Raw genomic sequence first — 22,500 nt, forward strand, 5'->3', positions numbered from 1 at the left:
TTTTACTTAAAAGTTAAACTGAGTTTTTAGGCCATGACCTACTGGTAGGCCTACTACAACTAGTGTCGTCTGATAATCAATTGACAACTGACCTACTTCTTTACTACTACTTTAAAAGAAGGGAAAACAGCTTACAACAACAACAAAAATTCCAAAAAATATACCAAAGAAATGTGAGTGAGAAAGGTAAGTTGGTTATGACAGTGAACATAGCAAGTTTGTCTCCTGGAAAAATCATCACAACCAACATAGCAAAGACAGTAAACTATGTGTGGATTGGAAATATTCATGCAGAAATTCATTCAGTTGCTTGTCGTCAATAATTAGCTGCTGTACAAAACATCGAACGAACATTTTCAAATTGTTTGCTTTCTCGAAACAGCCGTGAATTACATTTCGTATGTCGGTCATGTTCGGTTGTGACTTTGGACATACAAAATAATTTGTCCTCTCTCAGCTTTTTACCTATCGCACTCATTCGATGAGCGCGAACAACAAACAGAGAGCAGTGTGTCGTATTTTGATGCGCTCCGATTCGTTTGAATAACATGCAAATTCGAAATGAGTTCAATGAAAAATTATTTCTAACAGATTGTTTGTCGGTTGTGATGTAGATGTCGGTTGTGACGTCAACTTGTAATTCAGAAAATACGGACAAACGAAGCTCTTTTACCTTCCCTTCTTCGACGCGCCATTTCCAAGAAAAACAAGCCTCGGTTTGAAATCAGTTGGGAGCGATGCTATAAAAACGTACGATCGGAAGTCAACGGAGAGTGTCAGTTGTTGAAAAATTCGTGATTGCTCGGTTGTGACGTCCGGACAAATGATTCGATGCTTAGCAAATTATTCGGAATATCTCTGTCATGTTTGTAAATTTCAAATGCCCAGCGATCTCAACTAATACATTAATTCTTTTTGTGGTCTGGAAACTGCAAAAGTTCGGACCGGAGCATAGATGATACATACACACGATGTCAAAACATCGTTGTCACTTCGGACAAACATCGTCACAACCAACAACCTAAAGTTAATTTCTCCGTTTCTAATTAAATATTTTTATATAGAAGCAGGTTTGTTTACACACATATTGATTTATTATTCTTATTTCCAGATTTACAATGCAGTTTGGTTTTGTGCATTAAAAAGAGTGTTCTGGGTTGATAACAAAAGTATGAGTTCATACTTATTGGTTTCGGCGGGAAATTTTTCCGCACTTTTTCACTTTCATCGTAGATTTAATTCACAAAGCTGTTGTTAAAACACACAATTTTATCGTAGGTATCTCTTCATCCTATTTTCAATCCAACAAACAAACACAGACACATGCATGTTTTTGATAATGTTGTTTAATTGCTTACAAACACACATGGGGTCTGGAGCACGACCTTTTGTCACAACATCAGATAGATAGATAGATAATTTATTGCCAAGTGTACAATACATGAATGAACATAAAAAATACATGAGGAAAGCAGCTTGCTGTGTGATAAAAACAAAAATAAATAGCATTCATACATCACTGGCGCATAGCATCATACATACATGGGTAAGACAATTTGGTATCACAGTAACTAATACATACACTATACAGACATGGTGAGAACTATGAAACTCTAAGAGCTATCGGAACCACAACAAGTCGCGTAAGGCGAAAATACAATATTTAGTCAAGTAGCTGTCGAACTCACAGAATGAAACTGAACGCAACGCAACGCAGCAAGACCGTATACTCGTAGCATCGTCACTCCACCGCCTGTGGCAAAGGCAGTGCCCGTGGAATTGACAAGAAGAGCGGGGTATTCGTTGCGCTGAGAAGGATAGCACGCTTTTCTGTACCTCTCTTCGTTTTAACTTTCTGAGCGTGTTTTTAATCCAAACATATCATATCTATATATTTTTGGAATCAGGAACCGACAAGGAATAAGATGAAAGTGTTTTTAAATCGATTTCGAAAAAAAAAAATTGATAATAATTTTTATATATTTAATTTTCAGAGCTAGTTTTTAATCCGAATATAACATATTTATATGTTTTTGGAATCAGCAAATGATGGAGAATAAGATAAACGTAAATTTGGATCGTTTTATAAATTTTTATTTTTTTTTTACAATTTTCAGATTTTTAATGACCAAAGTCATAAATTAATTTTTAAGCCACCAAGCTGAAATGCAATACCGAACCCCGGGCTTCGTCGAAGATTACTTGACCAAAATTTCAACCAATTTGGTTGAAAAATGAGGGCGTGACAGTGCCGCCTCAACTTTCACGAAAAGCCGGATATGACGTCATCAAAGACATTTATCAAAAAAATGAAAAAAACGTTCGGGGATTTCATACCCAGGAACTCTCATGTCAAATTTCATAAAGATCGGTCCAGTAGTTTAGTCTGAATCGCTCTACACACACACACACACACGCACGCACATACACCACGACCCTCGTTTCGATTCCCCCTCGATGTTAAAATATTTAGTCAAAACTTGACTAAATATAATAAAAGTACGCAAAATAAGATAGGATCCCCCCCCCCCCCCCCCCCCACTATCAACTACTGTAAGAACTGAACATGTTCCATACTGATAAAATGTACCTCTAAAACAGCACATAAAAATAAACTCTTCCAACACATCACAGTGGTTAAAGAACGACTAAAACTACTAAAACATACTAGATGTGTATTCCGGTAATATAACCAGCTGCTAAAACATAGCCTGGCTTCATCGCGTCACAGTGGTGTCACCATACTAGGTAAGTCAGTTTTGTCCTACTGCAACAACCCAAACATACACAAACACACATACACAAATATGCAAATGCCCACACACACACTCACAAAATAAAAAGGTAAGGCCTTTATTTGAAAATAAGCTTTATTACTTGCAAGTAAGAAATGATTTTAAGAATAATTAAGGTCTTATTTCTAAGACCTTGTTTGAAGACATAAGGCTTTTTTAAGAATTTTTGAGTCACTTGAGAAAAAGTGACTATGTAATCGGTCAGTGTTAGTCTGTGCGGCCGGCCGGCCGTCCGTAGACACCACCTTAACGTTGGACTTTTCTCGGAAACTATCAAAGCGATCGGGCTCATATTTTGTTTAGTCGTGACCTCCAATGACCTCTACACTTTAACGATGGTTTCGTTGACCTTTGACCTTTTTCAAGGTCACAGGTCAGCGTCAAAGGAAAAATTAGACATTTTATATCTTTGACAAAGTTCATCGGATGTGATTGAAACTTTGTAGGATTATTCTTTACATCAAAGTATTTACATCTGTAGCCTTTTACGAACGTTATCAGAAAAACAAGGGAGATAACTAGCCTTTTCTGTTCTGCAACACACAACTTAACGTTGGGCTTTTCTCGGAAACTATAAAAGTGACCGGGCTCAAATTTTATGTGAACGTGACTCATTGTGTTGTGAATAGCAATTTCTTCCTGTCCATCTGATGCCTCATATAATATTCAGAACTGCGAAAGTGACTCGATCGAGCGTTTGCTCTTCTTGTTTTAATCATTTTTAACCCTCTGTGCCAGCCACACTGTATCCCCAGCACAGCGCCGTCACAGGTGGGTGTTAGCCGTTGTGGCAACGAACGAGATCGGTTACCAGCCGTGTCAGATACATATATATCTGTTCCACTGTCTACGCTCCCCAAACCCTGTCCACACACACACATACACACACACAGGGAATTATTTTTCTTAAAAGTGCAAGTTTTATATGCCTTTTATTTGAAAGTAACCTTGTGCCCATATCTGCTGAACAGTAGGAATTGTGTGTGATATCATAAATTTACACCAAAACAATCATTACATATATAATTTACAAATAATTTTGTTAAACATTTTTTTGTATCTTTTTTTTTTTTACCAGCAAAGATGTTTGAATTGGATATAATGATATGAACACAGACTTCCTTACAGCTTCGTAGCACAGGTCTGAGTTTGAGATACAAGTGAAGACGTATTTAACAGACATAAATCAAATAACATGTGTGGGGCAAGTCAACAATTAACCGTGTCTACTTGAATAACATTTCGGAGAAAACGTATAGCTGCTATATATATACATATATATCGTATGTCGGTGATGAATAGACTGAAATACATTTGAATGATTTTGTTCTTAAAATCTCCGACTTTTCTTTTTATCGGCGCTCACGGATAGATAGTCCACTCACAAACACAAATGAGTCTTCGGAAATCTGGCTTCCATACTTTAGGCGACGTATTAACATTGGGCAGCTCATTCTGTTTTGTACAAGTTATTACACTGGTAACAAGACAGCAGGGACAAAACCCACTAAAACATCATGCTAAGTCACTGTTACTATAATCTGCATCGTCTGGTCCAACATCTGAGCTGTTTGACACGAAGTGTGAACGTCACTTGTATGGTGGTCTGCGTCTTTATACAATTCAAAGAAAAAACAATGATGTATTTTTAATGTCAGACCAAAGGTCAATGCTTGCTATTCGAGCCTAGCTGTACACAATACTGCAGTCAGATGTCGACAGATCTAGAAAAAAGTATAATCTGTTAACACTGTCAATCTTTATTCCGCCTGTTTGTGCACAATGTTATATGTCCTGTTTCTGTATTTCAGTTTCTTGTTCTCTTATTTCTGTATTTTACAGTTTCCTGGAAGAGTTATTTTTATCCCACATCATGTCGAGCCCCAACAGAGGTCAGGACACCCGTGACAACTTGGTGGACATTGTGAAACAGCTGTACCCTGACGCTCTCACCCGCACCGTTGTTGTTCCCCCTGTCCATCTTAACCGGGTGCCGTATAACACGGACACAGTACCCGGTACTGATCAGGAAGTGCTTGTGCTGCCCTCTAGTGAGCAGCTTCAGCAGCAGCAAGGGAACATTCAGGCAGACTTTGCACAGCAGCACGTGCTGCACAACTTGCAGCAACTCGGAGATTCCGGAAAGGAGGTCATGTTCGTGGTGTCTGAGCTGAACTTTAAGGACTACCTCAACAAGCCGTTCTACGCCAAACACACAGGCAAGCTCCCAAAGCCAGCAACCTTACCTAAGGAGCTTCGGCATCACGGGAAGCAGGGAGACTTTGACATCCTGGTGATTCACCGACAGTATGGTATCCTGATCGGAGAAATCAAGTCTGTCGGTAAGACCGAGGCAAGCCGAGCGGACACTGAGGTGGTCAAGGTTATTGCCAAGGCGGTCAAGCAGCTGGACAAGTGTGAGGTGCACGCCAGACACATGGTCAGTGACATCGCTCCCGGCCTGACTGTGAGGAAGACTCTCTTTTTACCATACGTCAGCCAAGCCCAGCTACAGCGGATTCTGGATGATGAGAAAAATTCCAAGTCACAACAGGTCAGAGAGAGAGAGAGAGAGAGAGAGAGAGAGAGAGAGAGAGAGAGAGAGAGAGAGAGAGAGAGAGAGAGAGAGAGAGAGAGAGAGAGAGAGAGAGAGAGAGAGAGAGAGAGAGAGAGAGAGAGAGAGAGAGAGAGAGAGAGAGAGAGAGAGAGAGAGAGAGAGAAAGGGAGGGGGAGAGACACAGAGAGAGACAGACAGACAGACAGACAGACAGACACAGAATCGATATACAGAAAAATTGAGAAACAGTAAAAGCGAGAAACAGTAAAAGCGAGAGAGAGAGAGCTGAGAGAGTGAGCTGAGATAGATAGAGAGAGAGAGAGAGAGAGAGAGAGAGAGAGAGAGAGAGAGAGAGAGAGAGAGAGAGAGAGAGAGAGAGAGAGAGAGAGAGAGAGAGAGAGAGAGAGAGAGCTGAGAGAGAGAGAGAGAGAGAGACGTGATGCGTTGATTGTGTCACGCAATTTTACCACAAGCCTGTGTACATTGCAGGCGGTTTGTCAGAGCCTGGGTGCAGCCAATACAGCGGAGGCCATACAGCTGTGCTGTTGCTCTGACCAACTGTCCCAGCCTGTATCGTACTGGCACGTGACACCCGCCGTGTTATCACAGCTGAGCACCTGGTGGCAACACAGGATGACTTGTGCTGTGGACACTCGGCTCACTGATCAACTTTACCTGGACATCGTGGCCAGGTGAGATAAACCACATCATGTCAACTATCTCACTGTGCTTGAGCAATGTTGTGTTTTTTGTTATTTAAGTATTAAAGCCCCACTCTGCCTCACATGCGGTTTACAGAACGATGACATCATTCACTAAAACAGTAATACTACACTGATTGGACACACTCACAATAGCATTCAACAACATTAAATGACACTTATAGAGCTCTTGAACATCTATTTAGCGCTCGTAAACCACACGCCAGTTCTCGTGGTTTATTCAACCCCCGAGCCATCGGGGCCCCGTGTGACCCACGTTTTCATACATGATCAATTGAGTGGTTTGCGCTTTCAATCCTACTCTATATATGCAAAAGCATGTTATTGTGCACCTCTGAATTTAAAATACAACAAACGACTGACAGTGACACAAAACAGAGTGAAGACGCCTTCAAAGAAACTAGCGGTTTGCTGTTTGCCGAAAATTCGTCTGCTTTGGCAATGATAAGAACAGCTACTTTGATGTGATAGTCGCCCTGTGGCGATAGTACGTTTGTATGCAGGCAATACTCAATCTAGTCAGGCACAGCAACAACCCGTATAAAACGTTTGAAGTCTTAGTCGACGAGCATCTTATAAAGGGGAAAGTTGTATCGTTCACAGTAATCCTACTTCCCTGTCACCATTAGAAAAAAGCTGCAATTTCAAACTTTTAGAACTTCGAACTGAACTGACTTTGTCTTGATGATAAAAGAATTCTTTCGTATTTTAACAATTTTTGTCTCACAAACTGTCAATTTATTATTTAGATTATAAAAGTTAGGTCTAGCACCACAAAGAGGCGTCTGATTCAAATGGTACTATCGGCACGAAATATATCTTTTGAAAATTGTCTTGCTCTCAATGAAAAGCAGCCAGGATGTTTGTAAGCGGCAAGATGGAAGTATGTTTGTACTGTCTGTTAAAGCTCGGGGAGCTCTGTGATCAGAAACAGATGGTTTACAGGAGGCGGAGGGTGGCTTTAAGCTATCATTTATCGTTGGTCTTATCTTAAAGGAAAAGTCCAAGGTTTAGGGTCACTTTTGATATGTTGACCCTCTTAATTCATCAACCACAAATGCGTGTGTAAAAATGAACACAGAAATCCAAAAAGTATACTTTGACTCGTTTTTGGTTGTTCTGAATCGTTCCATCGCGCGCGCAGTCTTGGCTCATGACCTTGTGCACATACGTGTGCTACGTCACGAGCCTTGAACAACAAACATGGCCGGCTCAAGCAGTGAGGAAGACAAGTGGAATACGGACCGGTTTTCAGCCAGCCTGAGGTTTTAGCGTGCCCGTTTGAGCCTCTTCGTCGTCAAAATGCTGGCGAGGCCACAAGGAACAGAGCCAGCATAAGCGGCAATACGAAATGGTATGTGATTCTCTTTGTTGTGATGTTGACACACTACTACTACTAGTCCGTAGTCGCTACCTCTTGCATGCTAGATCGAAGTCAGGTGTGTTTTTCACAGATCAGTTGATGTGCTTCCACAGATCTGTAAGCATGTAAAGATAATTGATTTATGCTATTATTTCAGGCATCTGGTGTTGTTTATTTTCCTATCTTTAATCAAGGATTTCGTCCTTGAACTGCCCAGTTTAGAATAAATGTTTCCACAGTGATGTTCACACGCGACTAAGCTATCCTTATTTTCTCTTGGAATTCTGAGTAATTCTTCAGTCACACAACGAAACATGTAGACAGCAAGTTAACATTGCGCAAAGCCTGTTTCTTGCGGACAAAACTGCAATTATCCTGGTATTTTTATTTGCGACAGTAAGACACTACATGACATCGACACCATTAAACAGTGAAACTTTTTGAAATGGCAGTGGGCTGCTTTCATGTGCTAATACTAATAGTGATCCTGACATTTTTCTTGCGAAACGGTCAAAGGGAAGTAATAAATGAATTTCGTTTGTTAAACGAACACACGTGATTTCCGATCTCAAACTAGATCTGAAATCATAAGATTTTCTGAGCAGTGGCGAAACGCTGATGGCTAGTAGTAGTGATATCGCAAGCCGTTTTGGAAGCAAATAAGCACTGTCAGACATATGCTGAAACACGATTACAGCAGTTCAAACTTTTTGATCATTGATTTTTAGGAGTACGCAATATCGGACAGTCACACTACAAAAAGACAATGCGTTAGTGCATAGATCGGTATTCTCAAACGTCACGAACAGACAGTACGTTGCTACTATATTATTTTAACCTCACAGTCCCATTAAAAATGTGTGGTGTGTGCCGAAAAACAACCATATGAGATTCAGTCAGTGGGACCCTGAATCTACCTGGGGTTAAATCGGGTTATAGACTCTAATTGCATGAATTTTTAAACTGAATATACATTACATGTACTACTGTTCGTGTTGTTTTTGTGATCCAGTGCAATTTCTGTGTATACCTTAGAATCTCAAGGTAATTTTTGAACGGGGCATACAGATGATACATGTTGCCATGATCACAGAGTGATACGTGTATTTTGCTTATCAGGTGTCAGTGCAGAAACTCCAAGAGGGAACGAAATTCAAATTTCTGGAAAACCTGGATGAGGGGATAGACAGCCTAACAGCACATCTTCCTATGTTTGCTCGGACATCTACTACCTTCAAACTGCATACTATGCGTACACACAGGAATATGGACGACTCAACCTTGATCAAAATGGGTAAGTAACACAACACAAACAGATGATTTCCATTATGATAGATTTATTTATCTGAAAGTAAAATTGACAACAGAGTGTACAATTTGTTTTCAAATACGAAAATATCACATTGGGTTAAAAAAAATAAAACACCATCATATATCATTAAAACTATTCTTTATTTCTAAACACATACATATCAGCATAGTTTATTCATGTAAACATCCTCATTTCGGTTCCCAGTCTATCTGAAATCAAGGTAAGATATGCCAACAAAAATAGCGATCACACAGTGCTTCAGCATGAATTTGAAAACCTGCTCTACGTCACATAGACACAGCATGTCTTATGATTCTATCCACCCTCTCCAAACAAACACGTACACGTTTTCTCTTGTACGAATGTCTTAAAAGCTCAAACTAAGCTGCTGTTTTATTCTGTCTTGCTTTGCAGGAAATACAGGCACGTCGCTTACCCATAACAGGCAGCTGGTGCGCTAGCGAGTGGGGTTTCTCGGCAGAAGCATCAGAGTACCATTACCAACCTGTGCAGTCAAAACAATCAGAAATACTTTCCCAAACGGATGAAGAGTGGGGTTCGAACTCCCTGAGCTACAGAAGGCTGAAATATACTTTTACAAATCGTGTGACTGTGTTGAACAGATTCCTGCATGGTTTGAAGATGATACTGGGTTGTCACGTGGTCCGGTACATGGTTCACATTCTGCAACATTTTGTTCCAGACTTTTTTCACTGTTGGTCTACTCCTGCATCAGGTAGTCAGTCCATGAGCCGGTCAGCATAGCCTGTGTCCAGTATTGTCCGTTTGCCTGTTGGCTGAAACATGGTTGTTTGGAAGTAACTAACGATCTCTGCACACATTTTAACATGTGAATAATAACAGAAAAAGTTTGTCAAAAGTATACATAGTTTAATTTGCATTTACTTCAAGGCCAGACTTTCTTCTCGTTCATTATTTCTTCATAAAGATTCTGGAAATTAACAAAATGTTTCCCCTATCAAGGCCTCCTAACTTTTTTTTTTAAATGCAGGTCGGTTTGTTGTCATTTGTGCATTACTACCTCTTGCCACCCGTGCGGTCATTGCCACCAGGTATCTCAACAATCAAACCGTCTATACAGGCTTAAAGGCACGTCCTTTTTCAAAACAGGATTGCTCACTACACAGATCTGTGAAGACTTTTACATAGAAAAAAAATCTCTTGACTTGAACATATACTAGGAATAAACATCCTGACTGGTTTTTGGAGCTGGATTTTTTTTAGGGAATGTTTTACACGTGTGGCGTTAAAGAAATTAATTCATAAAATTCTACATTCGCAAAGAGAGTACCCATACAGAGTGTTCAGTTCTGGTATTTTTCAAAACGGAAGGATGGCCATATCCCATGTAAAAGCCTGGTAAGATTTGAGATTTTGAACCCAATCGTTTACACGGGAAGGGCTGTCCATTTAAGAGGACGCATCCATGCCTGGATGAGAAATACACTGATAACACAGAAAAAGCACGAGTTTAACCTGCATATTCACAAAACTGGTTCAGAGGCCCGGTAAAGGGAACACATGTTAGTTATTTTAAGAGAACATCACGAAGACCTAATTATTAAATTAAAGCCTTTCTGCACGAATGTACATCTTCTATGAATTATATTCTAAAACGCCACATGTGTAATTCATTCCACACACAAAATCCAGCTCCAAGAAACAGTGAGGATGTTGATTATTGGTATGTGTTCAAGTCGACAGATGATTTTTCCTGTGTAAACTGAGCCTTGGCAGATCTGATATAGTGAGCAAAGACCTGCATTTTTTTAAACGTGTTCAGAGGCCTTGAAATGGTTAAACATTTTGTTTATAAATTTAAAGTAGTCTTTATGAAGAAAAAATTAACAATAAGGAAGGCAAATGGGTTGAAATGCAAATTAGATTCCTTTTGACGAACTTTTTATGTTCTTCTTCACGTGTTACATTATGCGTACGTAGATCACAAGATATTTTCGAAAAAAATTCATAGATAAGCCAATCTGCAAACGGACAAAAATTCACAATATTTATGAAGCCAATAAATTTGACTCAAGAACAAAGCTTATGTGTTTGAGGTGATGTGCATGGGTATGAATGTTGAATGAGTCCGTCAAAGATACCCTCCATGTCGCCTTACAGTGGAACCTACCATTAAAATTATACCACCTTAAATTACCTTGCTCTTTCAAATGTACTGCTTAAAGTTAAACTTCTTGAACATGCAACTCTTGCTGTCTACCATAAAGACCATCAGGTCAACAACATACTCGTGAATGTTTCGTGATGGTCTATAATTAAAAATTTCAGAAAATACCCTTTTTTATATTTTTTATTCGGAAGCATACTAACTTTATTTGAAACTACTTCGACAGATATAGTTTTGCATGTTGACGGGAGGTGAGTTACGAAAGAAATTCAATCCATATGTCGCTCAGCACAGAAAGCATAAACGATTAACATGAGTAGAAATGAACTTGTACTTGTTTTCATAATGTATTATTTGGATGGTATCTGTCAAAGACACTTTCTCGTTTTTTGCAAAGCTAGAATAAGGCACTCATTTTCAAAACAAAACAAAAATCTTACGATGAATGGCACGTTGGTTTTCTCCTGTGGTGATTCTGGACGGTAGGAACAGGACTGGTCAACAGTTGCGTTGTGATCACGGAGAACCGGGAAATCTGGAATGGTCACGGTGTCTGTGTCTAGTGACCTGTTCTGACCAGTGGCCGTGAGTGATGATGAAAGGTCTGGAAGTAAAAGAAGAGAGAAAATGAGTGTGAGTATAAATCAATTCGAAAGTATGCTTCTGATCTATACAGTACACTGAACATTTAGACACCCTCTGGAAGTCGTCTGGATGTGTATCCATGTTGTAGCAATTAGACTGGTTTTGCGTCTCTCAGTCAATGCAGAAAGATTAATTCCCTGCACAATTCGTAATCTTCTTGTCTCTAGCATGCAGGTGTCTGTTTACCTTACCGGTTGCACATCCACCAAAAGTTTAGATCTGGTAAAAATAGCATTAAACCATGATTCCAGCAAACGCTGCCAATTTCATGAATTGATATCAGGGGATAGTTTGTGACTGAATGGAATAGATAACGTGACACACGCATTGTCTTACGTGTCCACAACCCTGACTACTTTTTACATTTAGTCAAGTTTTGTTACTCTTACTCTTAGCTCAGCTCAGACCGTTCTGTAACCCTGTAGATCTAGCCTGTGGCGCATCTGTACTCCAGCGAATATCAGCCAGACCCAGACACACTGTTCTGCACCAATTCCATAGTATTCGCTGCGCAGCAAAACAATGTTTACGTATGCATGAAAATAAAAGCATGTACTCTGACCTTCAACGCATTCCTTCTTGTGAGATAATCCGCTGTTCGTATGTCGCCTCGGGGTTTCGATGGCTCGTCGTAATACTGCCCTCTCCGGACTTTTATGAAGGGAAGACACTGCCAGTGGTCAACACATTTGTTTCAGGGATGAAACGCCAACTTTTGTGCTGCAGAAAAATGGCGAAATCTGTGTCCAGAAAGTGCCCGACACTTTGAAATCTGCACGCTTGTGCTGCACACATCTCTTCCATTTCCACAAGAGACTCAGAGTTTTATGAGGGAAAGTGTGCTATGAAATGCCTGGGGACATTGACGAGTTGTTGCAGTTTGCGGCTGCTCTCCACCGAGGCATTCTTTTCGGGCATGCAGTGGTGACTTTTCTGTGTGAAAATCAAGCTGGTACTAGTGGTAGAAATACTAGAATCAACACAATAACTTGTGACGTCACAGTGCACCGACGTCACAGTGCACCGAAAACCACGTGACCACTACTTGACCCCAGGCGACTTGTCTTGGTTAGCCCCGCAACACTAAATCTTCAACTACAACAACAACAATTTTTTTTCAATTTTTAAAATATTTTTCCAGAGATGTTTGTAACATTTGGCATTCGATTTTCAAGTTTTTGGAGATACTTAAAAACCTTGGACTTTTTCTTTAAGGATAAGGATACGGATAAGATTTTATATAGTCCTGTGAGGTTACCCTCATGGAAATTCGGGCTGCTTTCTCACTGGAGAAAGCGAGCTTCCATACAGTGTTCGACGCTATCCATTTATTTGTTTTACTGCATGCCCATAATTATTCATGTTTCCAAGCCCTGAGACTTTCGCTGTGAACTTGGGTTCTTTATCGTTCGCATGCGTGCACACGGGGTGTTCTGCACAAAGTTGACTCTTTGAAATAAATCCCTTGCCGAACATGGGGATCGAATCCACGCCGATAGTGACAACAGGTTTTGAAGCCAGCTCCGCTACCGACTTAGCTATTTCAACGGCTGTTGTCTGTTCTGTTTTTGTATTTTGTTTTGTTTTCGATTACAGGTTCGTTGGACCGGCCACCACGGTGTCTGTCCCCTGCTATAACAACGTACGTGTGGAGGTGCGGACTGCAGGACAGGCGGTGGCGGAACTGGGGCGGAGGCTGGCACTTCTGGTTCTGACCCTGCAACAGCTCGACCTCATGAGCAGAGACCCGCCACTGGTCTGCATTACGGGAGCGCCAGGAACAGGTGACAATCTCACAGCTTCTTTCCCCAAATTGTTTGTTTCTTATTTTGTGTGTTTTTTGTTGTTGGTCTTGCTGCCGATGTTTGTCAGTTCTCTAAACGATTTTCTGTCGAAGCAAGATGGAACACTAAGCTCAGCCGTCTGTTTCGCGTTAAAGGCCAACATGGGCGCGCGGCAGATGTAGGCGAAGGGCTCTTAATACGGACCACTTTTTTTTGTTTCATGCTGATAACTAGCTTGTTTTCTTGCGAAGTCGTTTTGTTTTGTGTTTGGTAGTCCTTCTCTCTTATGTTAACCGTTCGGCCTGATAAGTAATCAGAGTGAATTAGCTTTGATAGACATTCAGCTAAAATGAAATCACAAACGGTCCATATTAGGAGCCTGGGCGCCCATTATGTACCAGAGAAGAGGCTTCACGAATCACTGTATAACATGATACAACTTAGTGTGAAAGTCAGACTGATGAAAATATGCTTTAGATTGATATGTGTCGGGTTGGTGAGAGCATTATTTGAAGCACACCAGACAACTAAAGAAGCTTATCAAAAACATAGTGAAAAGAAGTGAAATTATCAACTTACACGAAAAGAAGACTATTTGATATTTTTTAGATCTTGAGGGTTAGTTATAAGAATAAGAATACTTTATTATCTCATAGAGAAATTCAGGTTATTTTCAGCGAGCTTCTTAATGAATAAACGAAAAAGGCCTTTAGCTTTTATTTTCTTCGATTTGTTGAAGGTGGCCCATATTAAGCAACACACACATACTTTGAGATTTTGCTTTTATTTTTGTTTGCAGTAGAAACTCAGGGTCACTACTGCTAAAATGAAACAAATACGGTCTTAGCTGTCATATTTAGCCATTTTTGTGTGATAACAGCTTTGGCTGTGGACAGCAAGGAGTCCGTTTTAGGCGGCAAATTTAGAGTGAACGCTGCCAAAAGTGAAAAAGCCCAACGGTTTTGAGTTTTGTGTTTTTGCAACTGTTTTGACATGTGCAAGTTATCCAGAGAGGGTGAATACAGCGAATTATATTGTTTTGAGTGCTCTAGCGCCGATAGTTTATCAGAACAGGAGGTGGTCTATATCAGGAACCGGCCCATATTAGGAGCCCCCCACCCCCCAGCTCTATTTTCTCGTGCTGTCCATTGCGCTAAATTCATCTCTGTAGCCTGCTACTATATCAATAAGGCAGGGTCTCCTACGCGCACTCGGCTACCTATTTAAGCCTCCATGAACAACATCAACAATTATAGTCGTTACTGTTGTTGTGGCGAACAATACTGACAGAACAATGTTTCTGATTTCACGGTGTGTCAACTGATTCCGGCTATACCGTTCGTACGGCAGATGTTTCCGTTCATACAGCGTCATTTTCGGCACTTGGTCGAGGAAAAAATTGTGGTAAATCGTGTGGGCAGCGCACTTTCATACAATCACTTGTTGTTTTTGAAAACATGGTGATTCCGTTCGTACGCCATGATATAGTTCGTACAAAAAAACCTGTTTCCGTTCGTACAAATAGTGATTCAAACAAGTGAATGTACAAAAGCCATGGGTTTCTATAAAGTTCTGTCCAAGCGAAATATCATAACAGTCTATGCTTTTGGTGCTCATGTGCAAATCAGGGGTCAGTTTTGATGAAGCCCGTCCTGAATTGAGCACGAAGTCGACTTAACGAAGCTTCGCGAAGTCTTTATTCCGAAAACCCGCAACTACAGTGTTGGACTTTGACCCCTACTTCGCTGCGCAAGTTTTGACATGCGAAGCTTCGCCGTAGTTCGCAACGATATTGTTTTTTTTGTCAGAAGAGTGCTTTTTGATTCAAGATGGACGTAGAAATCACACTCGAACCGAAATGAAGGATGTGTATATCGGCTTTGGTTGACCCAAGTGCGTAAACTAAACACATACCGATATCATGTCATACTGCCACGCTTTGACATGTTGAATAAAACTCGAAATCCAAGTGTGCACACCACATGGCCACGTCTGTTGACTGGCCAAAATAAAACAAAGAACTACCTGTTACAATTAATCTTACGTCAGTTGGTGACGTAAAGTACTCAAATGGAAGCAAACCTCGCGCTGGTCGAGACTACCAGCAGTCAAACATGCATATTCTGGCTGAAAGGCTGGAGACGCCAAGACAAGAAAAGATAAATGTATTCTCTGCCGAGAACAGAGTGCATTCCCTTGGACTTCGCGAAGCTATGCTGAAAGTAGTTCAATTAAGGGACGAATTCTCTTTTCGGAAGCTTCGTGAAGTGAGCCACGCGAAGGCGACTTCGTGCAATTAAGGACAGGCTTTACAGAGTGAGAAAAACAAGAAAATGTTGACAAATCATGCAATGCTGCTATGTTTGACCGGTGTGTGCAATGTTGAGGTGCACTAGCACCTTGGTATTGATTGTACACAGAGCCCAATCAAATTGCTACCTAGTTCTTGCGATATCACGAAAGTGCGCTGCCCACACAATTTACCGCAATTTTGTCCCTCGACCAAGTGCCGAAAATGACGCTGTATGAACGGAAACATCCGGCGTACGAACGGTTTAGCCGGAATCAGTTGACACACCGTGGATTTCCATGCAGAGCACTGATTCTAGCTGGTTTGCTCAAATGACGTCTTAGTTGAATGCATGACGCAATGTGTATGACGTTGTTTTTTGTCAAGGTTACTTTATCGTCATCGTACCAGAAGGTTCCAGCTTTATCAGAGAACGGTTCATTTTGTGCACGCTGTGTGTGTTATCTGATTCCATGCAAAATGTGTCAACTGAAGGAAAGGTATCTAGCTGACTCGGAGAAAAGTTTGAAACTGACATGTTGATTTAGTCTTAGAAATGTATTTTTCTATAATAAGAACTTTCGTGGCAGTTATATCCATTTTTATGCTTTTTGCTATGTTCCTGATGCTGTGTTTTGCGTGTGACTGGTGAAGCGGACTCAATGTCACAGAGCTTTGCTTGCACATTGTATATATATACATGTATATTTTTAAGGATGTTTTGTGTGTGAACAGGTAAGACAGTTCTGGTACTGCAGGGGTTGAGGTGGCTGATCGTGGGCCTACATCTTCCCTAACACCAAGGCCACGATGTGCAAGTCGTCGCAACATGTAACACTGCCTTATTTTCACATTGTTTTGCAATATATTAACCAAAATATATGTTGTTTTTCATCCGGTAGGACGGTGGTGATGGTACTGGTGGGGTTGAGGTGGCTGCGACAGGGGCACGATGTGCACGTCGTCTCTACGTGCAACATTACCTGACTTTCACGGTCCTTTGTACTATACTCCATTCAATATGTCTGTGTTCCAACAGGTAAGACGGTGGTGCTGGTCCTACAGGGATTGCGGTGGCTGCGAGACGGGAATGATGTGCACGTCATCTCGACATTGTACGACACCCGGGCCGTCAGCACATCCATCACACAACAGCTGGGGATGTCGCTGAGCGCGGGCCCGACGCCTTCCCTGACACCAGGCAGCGTGTCGTACCACCGATACAATTTCTGGAACAGGGAGGCTGATGTCGAGCAGGCAGTCACCGACCTCTTGGAGTGTGTGAAAAACGGCCACCTACACGTCTTGATCGACGAGGCGAGCTTTGACAGCAGGTTTGTGTTCATACGTGTGTGTGTATGTGTGTGTGTGTGTGTGTGTGTGTGTGTGTGTGTGTGTGTGTGTGTGTGTGTGTGAGTGTGTGTGTGTGTTTGTGTTTATGTGAGACTGTGTGTGTGTGTGTGTGTGTGTGTGTGTGTGTGTGTGTGTGTGTTAGAGTGAGAGCTGTAACTGTCTGATTCATGTAACTCGCACCACCCTGTATGCGTGGAATAACATGTTATTATTGAGAATGACGTCATTATTGGTGAAATATCAGGTGACGGCATTCATAAAGTTGCGGATAACGCATAACTATTATCAGCTTACCATGTCTCATGTGAGTGTGACACACATCTGTAACACCGTACCATGTCTCATGTGAGTGTGACACACATCTCTAACACCATGTCTCATATGAGTGTGACACACATCTGTAACACCATGTCTCATGTGTGACACACATTTCTAACACCATGTCTCCTGTGAGTGTGACACACATCTCTAACACCATGTCTCCATTCTGTGTCACAGGACTAAGCTTGGTCCCCGTCACACACAGCTTGTAACACGCCTAGCGCAGCAAGTACCACACCTGTACCTGTGGTGTGCCGGTGTTCTTAACCGCGACATACCCCCAGCACTGCAGACACAGGTGTTCACTGTCCCCCTCCGCTCGGCACCCGCCGTCCTCCGTGAAATTCAACCCGTGATTCACAGGTATCCTGTCAACGACTACAGCGACAGCGGCGTGCCTGCCCCTGGGGACGGGCTGAGCGTGATACGGCTGAGTCACCATGGCAACGCTCACACAGGTCGGTGGCCGTTGGACTGCGCACAGTGTGGTCATGATATCGCTGCCGTGCTGCGCCGTCTGGGTGTGGGTAAGTTGTGTAGCTGATGATGATAGTGATTGTTGTTGTGGTGGTGGTGGTGGTGATGATAATGATGATGATTGTGGTACCCCGTTCCTTAATGGTGTTTTAACATCCCTCCCACCGCCTCTCCCATTCCCCCCCCCACCCCCCTACCCCCTACCCCCCTACCCCCCTACCCCGAGAATATGTTGGAATGTAATCGCTCACTTCCAAAGAAACAAAATAATGTTCAATCAAATCTGAAGTCAGTCTACCAGGGATACAACAAAACCGACGTCATTTGTATTGACGTAAAATACAAAATTACGTCATGACGGCAAGATTTGATGTCTGTGTTTGTCGAAAATGTACACACTTTGTGGTGATTTTATAAAGCAAGTGTGTATGCAGGCTTGCGTGTGTGTGTGGGAGGGTGGGGTGGTGTGTGTGAAAACAAATCCACGGATAGATTGTGTTTTGAAATGTAACGAATGTTTGCTTACATGAATATTTATCAGGATTGTTTTTAACCGTTAAAACCGTCTTTTTCCCTGCAGGGAGGAGCGTCGCCAACAGTCCCTCCCGGCTGAGCTACCGCGACGTGTTCGTCCTGACCAGAAGCGACGATCTACATGATGACGTCACGGATGGGGCAGGGCGGGTGACGTCACCAGCTAGCGGCGTGGTGCAGGGACTGAAGGATGCAGGTGTACCGGTGAGTGTGTTGGGGGATCAAGACTTGCGACACAACAGGGCGAGGTGGGAGGGAGTTGTGCAGGACGTGGCGGTGGCGGCAACGGACACAGTGACAGTAGCGGGGTATGTCTGGGTGATAGGCCTGGAGCGGCGCGTGGTGGCCGTGTTACCGGGCAGAGATCAGTATGATGATGAAGGGATGACTGATGAGGAGATTGATCTTCATGACAGGCTGTTTGCAGTATCACGCTGCACCACACAGCTCATCACGGTCCGCACGCCTCCTGTCACCACCACCACCACGCCATCCCTTACAACAACCACTACCCCCACCACCCACGCCACAACCTAATACAACAACCACAACGACCGCCGACAGCACAACGAGCACCACCACCATCAGCGACGACGACCACCACCACCATCGCCAAAAGGAGGAGAGATAGGAAGTGTGTCTTGTCGTGACATGTCGCCATCAACACTATCGTCACCACCTCTACGTAAGCTTCACCATCCACCACCACCACCACCTGTACAACAACAACAACACAACAACAACAACCACCACCACCCCCACCACCACCACCTGTACAACAACTACTACAACAACCACAACAACAACCGCCACCACCACCAGAACAATCCAAAACACATCAGGTTATTCCTGGTTTTCGCAGAGTGTAATCACTTGGAGATTGCCAGAGCCAGATTTCGTCAGTTCTATGATGCAAAACAAGAATTGACGTCATCGTACTTGTGTTTTACGTCAGTCAGATCTTGACACGGTGACTGCGCTTCGAAACTTTCTTTGATTTTTCACATGAAATATGTTTTGCCTGAAACACCAGCGACCTGAAGTAACTGACCACAAGCAGTAGTGAGAGATAGCAAAACATGGCATTTATTTTGAATAAAGATGTTTTTGCTCTTCTATCTGTCTTAGGCACTGTGTGTGTGTGTGTGTGTGTGTGTGTGTGTGTGTGTGTGTGTACAAGCGCGCGCATGAGTGTGTGTGTGTGTGTACAGGCGCGCACATGTGTGTGTGTGCGTGTGTGTGTGTGTGTGTGTGTGTGTGTGTGTGTGCAGGCATGGGAATTGTCCGCCGAATGGCGGATTTCCGCCGACTTTTTTTTTTGTTCCGCCGAAAATGCAAAAGTGTCCGCCGAAAAAATAAAGGGGGGAGGCACACAAAAAAAGCACCGGTTACTTTGGCCTTTGCGCAAAAGCCCGCGAAAACTTTCCGTACTTTGTTCACGCACTGCTACCGCCCGCCTCAGTTATTGAACTATTATGTTTGAAAGTAAACCAGATTGCACAGATTGTGTTACAAGTTATATTTTCCTGTTTGTCTCAACAGATACATTTTTTTACAAATTTAAACCATATATAATACATGTAAGCAAAATTTGGTACATTTTTGTACTAAAAACTCTGATTCTAAAAACAGAATTTAATGGCAAACTTGGAGCTCAGATGACACCAGATTGCACCATCTGGGTTCTTTGGAGAAAAAAAATGTCCGGGGGGGCATGCCCCCGGACCCCCCTAGTAAGGCTAGGCGCTTCGCGCCGTCGACTTGACGCTTCGCGTCTTCAGTTATAAATTTTCCGCCTTTTTTACAATTTTCAATTCCCATGCCTGGTGTGGCCGCATAACATTTCCATTGTAAGACAACTCAAACCTGACTTACAGTGTTTTATGATCACTGCTGTCCACAAAGTTTGGTGACCTCTGGCAAATTTCGAAGTCTCCGCTATCACAAAAATATAATACCCAAACGGTGCATTACCGCAGACACATTCTACAACATTAGGTTAAACATGTTTTAACTAAAAAACGTAATACAGTAAGTCACCAGCTTATAACAGACGATCGACTTTCGGAAATAACTGTATCGGGTCTGTATGGGCTGTGAGAGAGAGAATACACTTGGGTTTCTTCTGACACCCTCGCTAGTGATTGGCCCCTCCAATGTTTGTCCGAGTAAAGACACCCTCGCTAGTGATTGGCCCCTCCAATGTTTGTCCGAGTAAAGACACCCTCGCTAGTGATTGGCCCCTCAAATGTTTGTCCGAGTAAAGACACCCTCGCTAGTGATTGGCCCCTCAAATGTTTGTCCGAGTAAAGACACCCTCGCTAGTGATTGGCCCCTCAAATGTTTGTTCGAGTAAAGACACCCTCGCTAGTGATTGGCCCCTCAAATGTTTGTCCGAGTAAAGACACCCTCGCTAGTGATTGGCCCCTCAAATGTTTGTCCGAGTAAAGACACCCTCGCTAGTGATTGGCCCCTCAAAGTTTTATCCGAGTAAAGACACCCTCGCTAGTGATTGGCCCCTCAAATGTGTGTCCGAGTAAAGACACCCTCGCTAGTGATTGGCCCCTCAAATGTTTGTCCGAGTAAAGACACCCTCGTTAGTGATTGGCCCTTCAAATGTTTGTCCGAGTAAAGACACCCTCGCTAGTGATTGGCCCTTCAAATGTTTGTCCGAGTAAAGACACCCTCGCTAGTGATTGGCCCCTCAAATGTTTGTCCGAGTAAAGACACCCTCGCTAGTGATTGGCCCCTCAAATGTTTGTCCGAGTAAAGACACCCTCGCTAGTGATTGGCCCCTCAAATGTTTGTCCGAGTAAAGACACCCTCGCTAGTGATTGGCCCTTCAAATGTTTGTCCGAGTAAGATCAAGGGTATTCACTCTTTCACAACCCATACCAGCCCGACAGAGTTGTTTTTTTCTCTCGGGAATTCAGAAGGGAGATAACTGCCATTTAATCCAACATGTAAAAAACCCCACAAAAAAACTCAAAACAAATCAGCAACAAAAATAGTGTTAATGTTTAAAATACAATTAAACAGAAAAGAAAGGCCAACAGCTGGTGTAGGTTGATCTGTGTGGTAATCCTGAAACACATAGACTGCCAACGTTCCAAAATCGAAGATTAAACAAGTCGCGTAAAGCGAAAATACAATATTTAGTCAAGTAGCTGTCGAACTCACAGAATGAAACTGAACGCAATGCCATTTTTCAGCAAGACCGTATACTCGTAGCATCGTCAGTCCACCGCAGTGAAATTGACAAGAAGAGCGGGGTAGTAGTTGCGCTAAGAAGGATAGCACGCTTTTCTGTACCTCTCTTCGTTTTAACTTTCTGAGCGTGTTTTTAATCCAAACATATCATATCTATATGTTTTTGGAATCAGGAACCGACAAGGAATAAGATGAAAGTGTTTTTAAATTGATTTGGACAATTTAATTTTGATAATAATTTTTATATATTTAATTTTCAGAGCTTGTTTTTAATCCGAATATAACATATTTATATGTTTTTGGAATCAGCAAATGATGGAAAATAAGATAAACGTAAATTTGGATCGTTTTATAAATTTTTTTTTTTTTTTACAATTTTCAGATTTTTAATGACCAAAGTCATTAATTAATTTTTAAGCCACCAAGCTGAAATGCAATACCGAAGTCCGGGCTTCGTCGAAGATTACTTGACCAAAATTTCAACCAATTTGGTTGAAAAATGAGGGCGTGACAGTGCCGCCTCAACTTTCACGAAAAGCCGGATATGACGTCATCAAAGACATTTATCCAAAAAATGAAAAAAAAGTTCGGGGATTTCACACCCAGGAACTCTCATGTCAAATTTCATAAAGATCGGTCCAGTAGTTTAGTCTGAATCGCTCTACACACACACACACACACACACACACACACACACACACACACACACACACACACAGACACACGCACATACACCACGACCCTCGTTTCGATTCCCCCTCGATGTTAAAATATTTAGTCAAAACTTGACTAAATATAAAAACAGGAAATGCTAGTTATTGGAATTTTAATTTTGTGATATAAAAAGTCATTCACTTGTCTTGTTTTGTCAAAAATGTAGGCTAACGTTCCAATACGTATCTTTTCGTGTTGTTGTTATTTGTCGATCTGTGTGGTATGTTTTACTCAGGGATGATGCTTGATGGCGGCAGTTTGTACAAGTCCAACA

At 42.1% G+C, this 22,500-nt stretch overlaps 2 protein-coding genes and 1 long non-coding RNA gene across 3 annotated transcripts in view; all 3 read left to right on the top strand.

Annotated features, from left to right (window-relative positions):
- The window catches only part of LOC138974813 (uncharacterized), an 8,150-nt gene extending 2,244 nt beyond the window's left edge, over positions 1 to 5,906 (top strand). Inside the window, exons 2-3 of the mRNA XM_070347539.1 lie at positions 4,638 to 5,349; positions 5,826 to 5,906. Coding sequence (XP_070203640.1) covers positions 4,669 to 5,349; positions 5,826 to 5,906 — 762 coding nt within the window. The 5' untranslated portion in view covers positions 4,638 to 4,668. The remainder of the gene's footprint in view (positions 1 to 4,637; positions 5,350 to 5,825) is intronic.
- Positions 5,809 to 19,418, top strand: LOC138974193 (uncharacterized). Its single transcript, XM_070346908.1, has 5 exons — positions 5,809 to 6,044; positions 13,140 to 13,327; positions 16,657 to 16,951; positions 17,469 to 17,818; positions 18,349 to 19,418. Exons 1-5 carry the CDS (start codon positions 5,986 to 5,988, stop codon positions 18,837 to 18,839), a joined length of 1,383 nt encoding a protein of 460 aa, XP_070203009.1. The 5' UTR covers positions 5,809 to 5,985; the 3' UTR covers positions 18,840 to 19,418.
- LOC138974189 (uncharacterized) lies at positions 7,076 to 10,812 on the top strand. Its single transcript, XR_011458339.1, has 3 exons — positions 7,076 to 7,428; positions 8,557 to 8,731; positions 9,164 to 10,812. It is a non-coding gene; the product is annotated as an uncharacterized lncRNA (long non-coding RNA).
- Positions 19,419 to 22,500: the final 3,082 nt, after the last annotated feature.

Source organism: Littorina saxatilis, linkage group LG8 (assembly GCF_037325665.1).
Source record: "Littorina saxatilis isolate snail1 linkage group LG8, US_GU_Lsax_2.0, whole genome shotgun sequence".
Taxonomy (NCBI): domain Eukaryota; kingdom Metazoa; phylum Mollusca; class Gastropoda; order Littorinimorpha; family Littorinidae; genus Littorina; species Littorina saxatilis.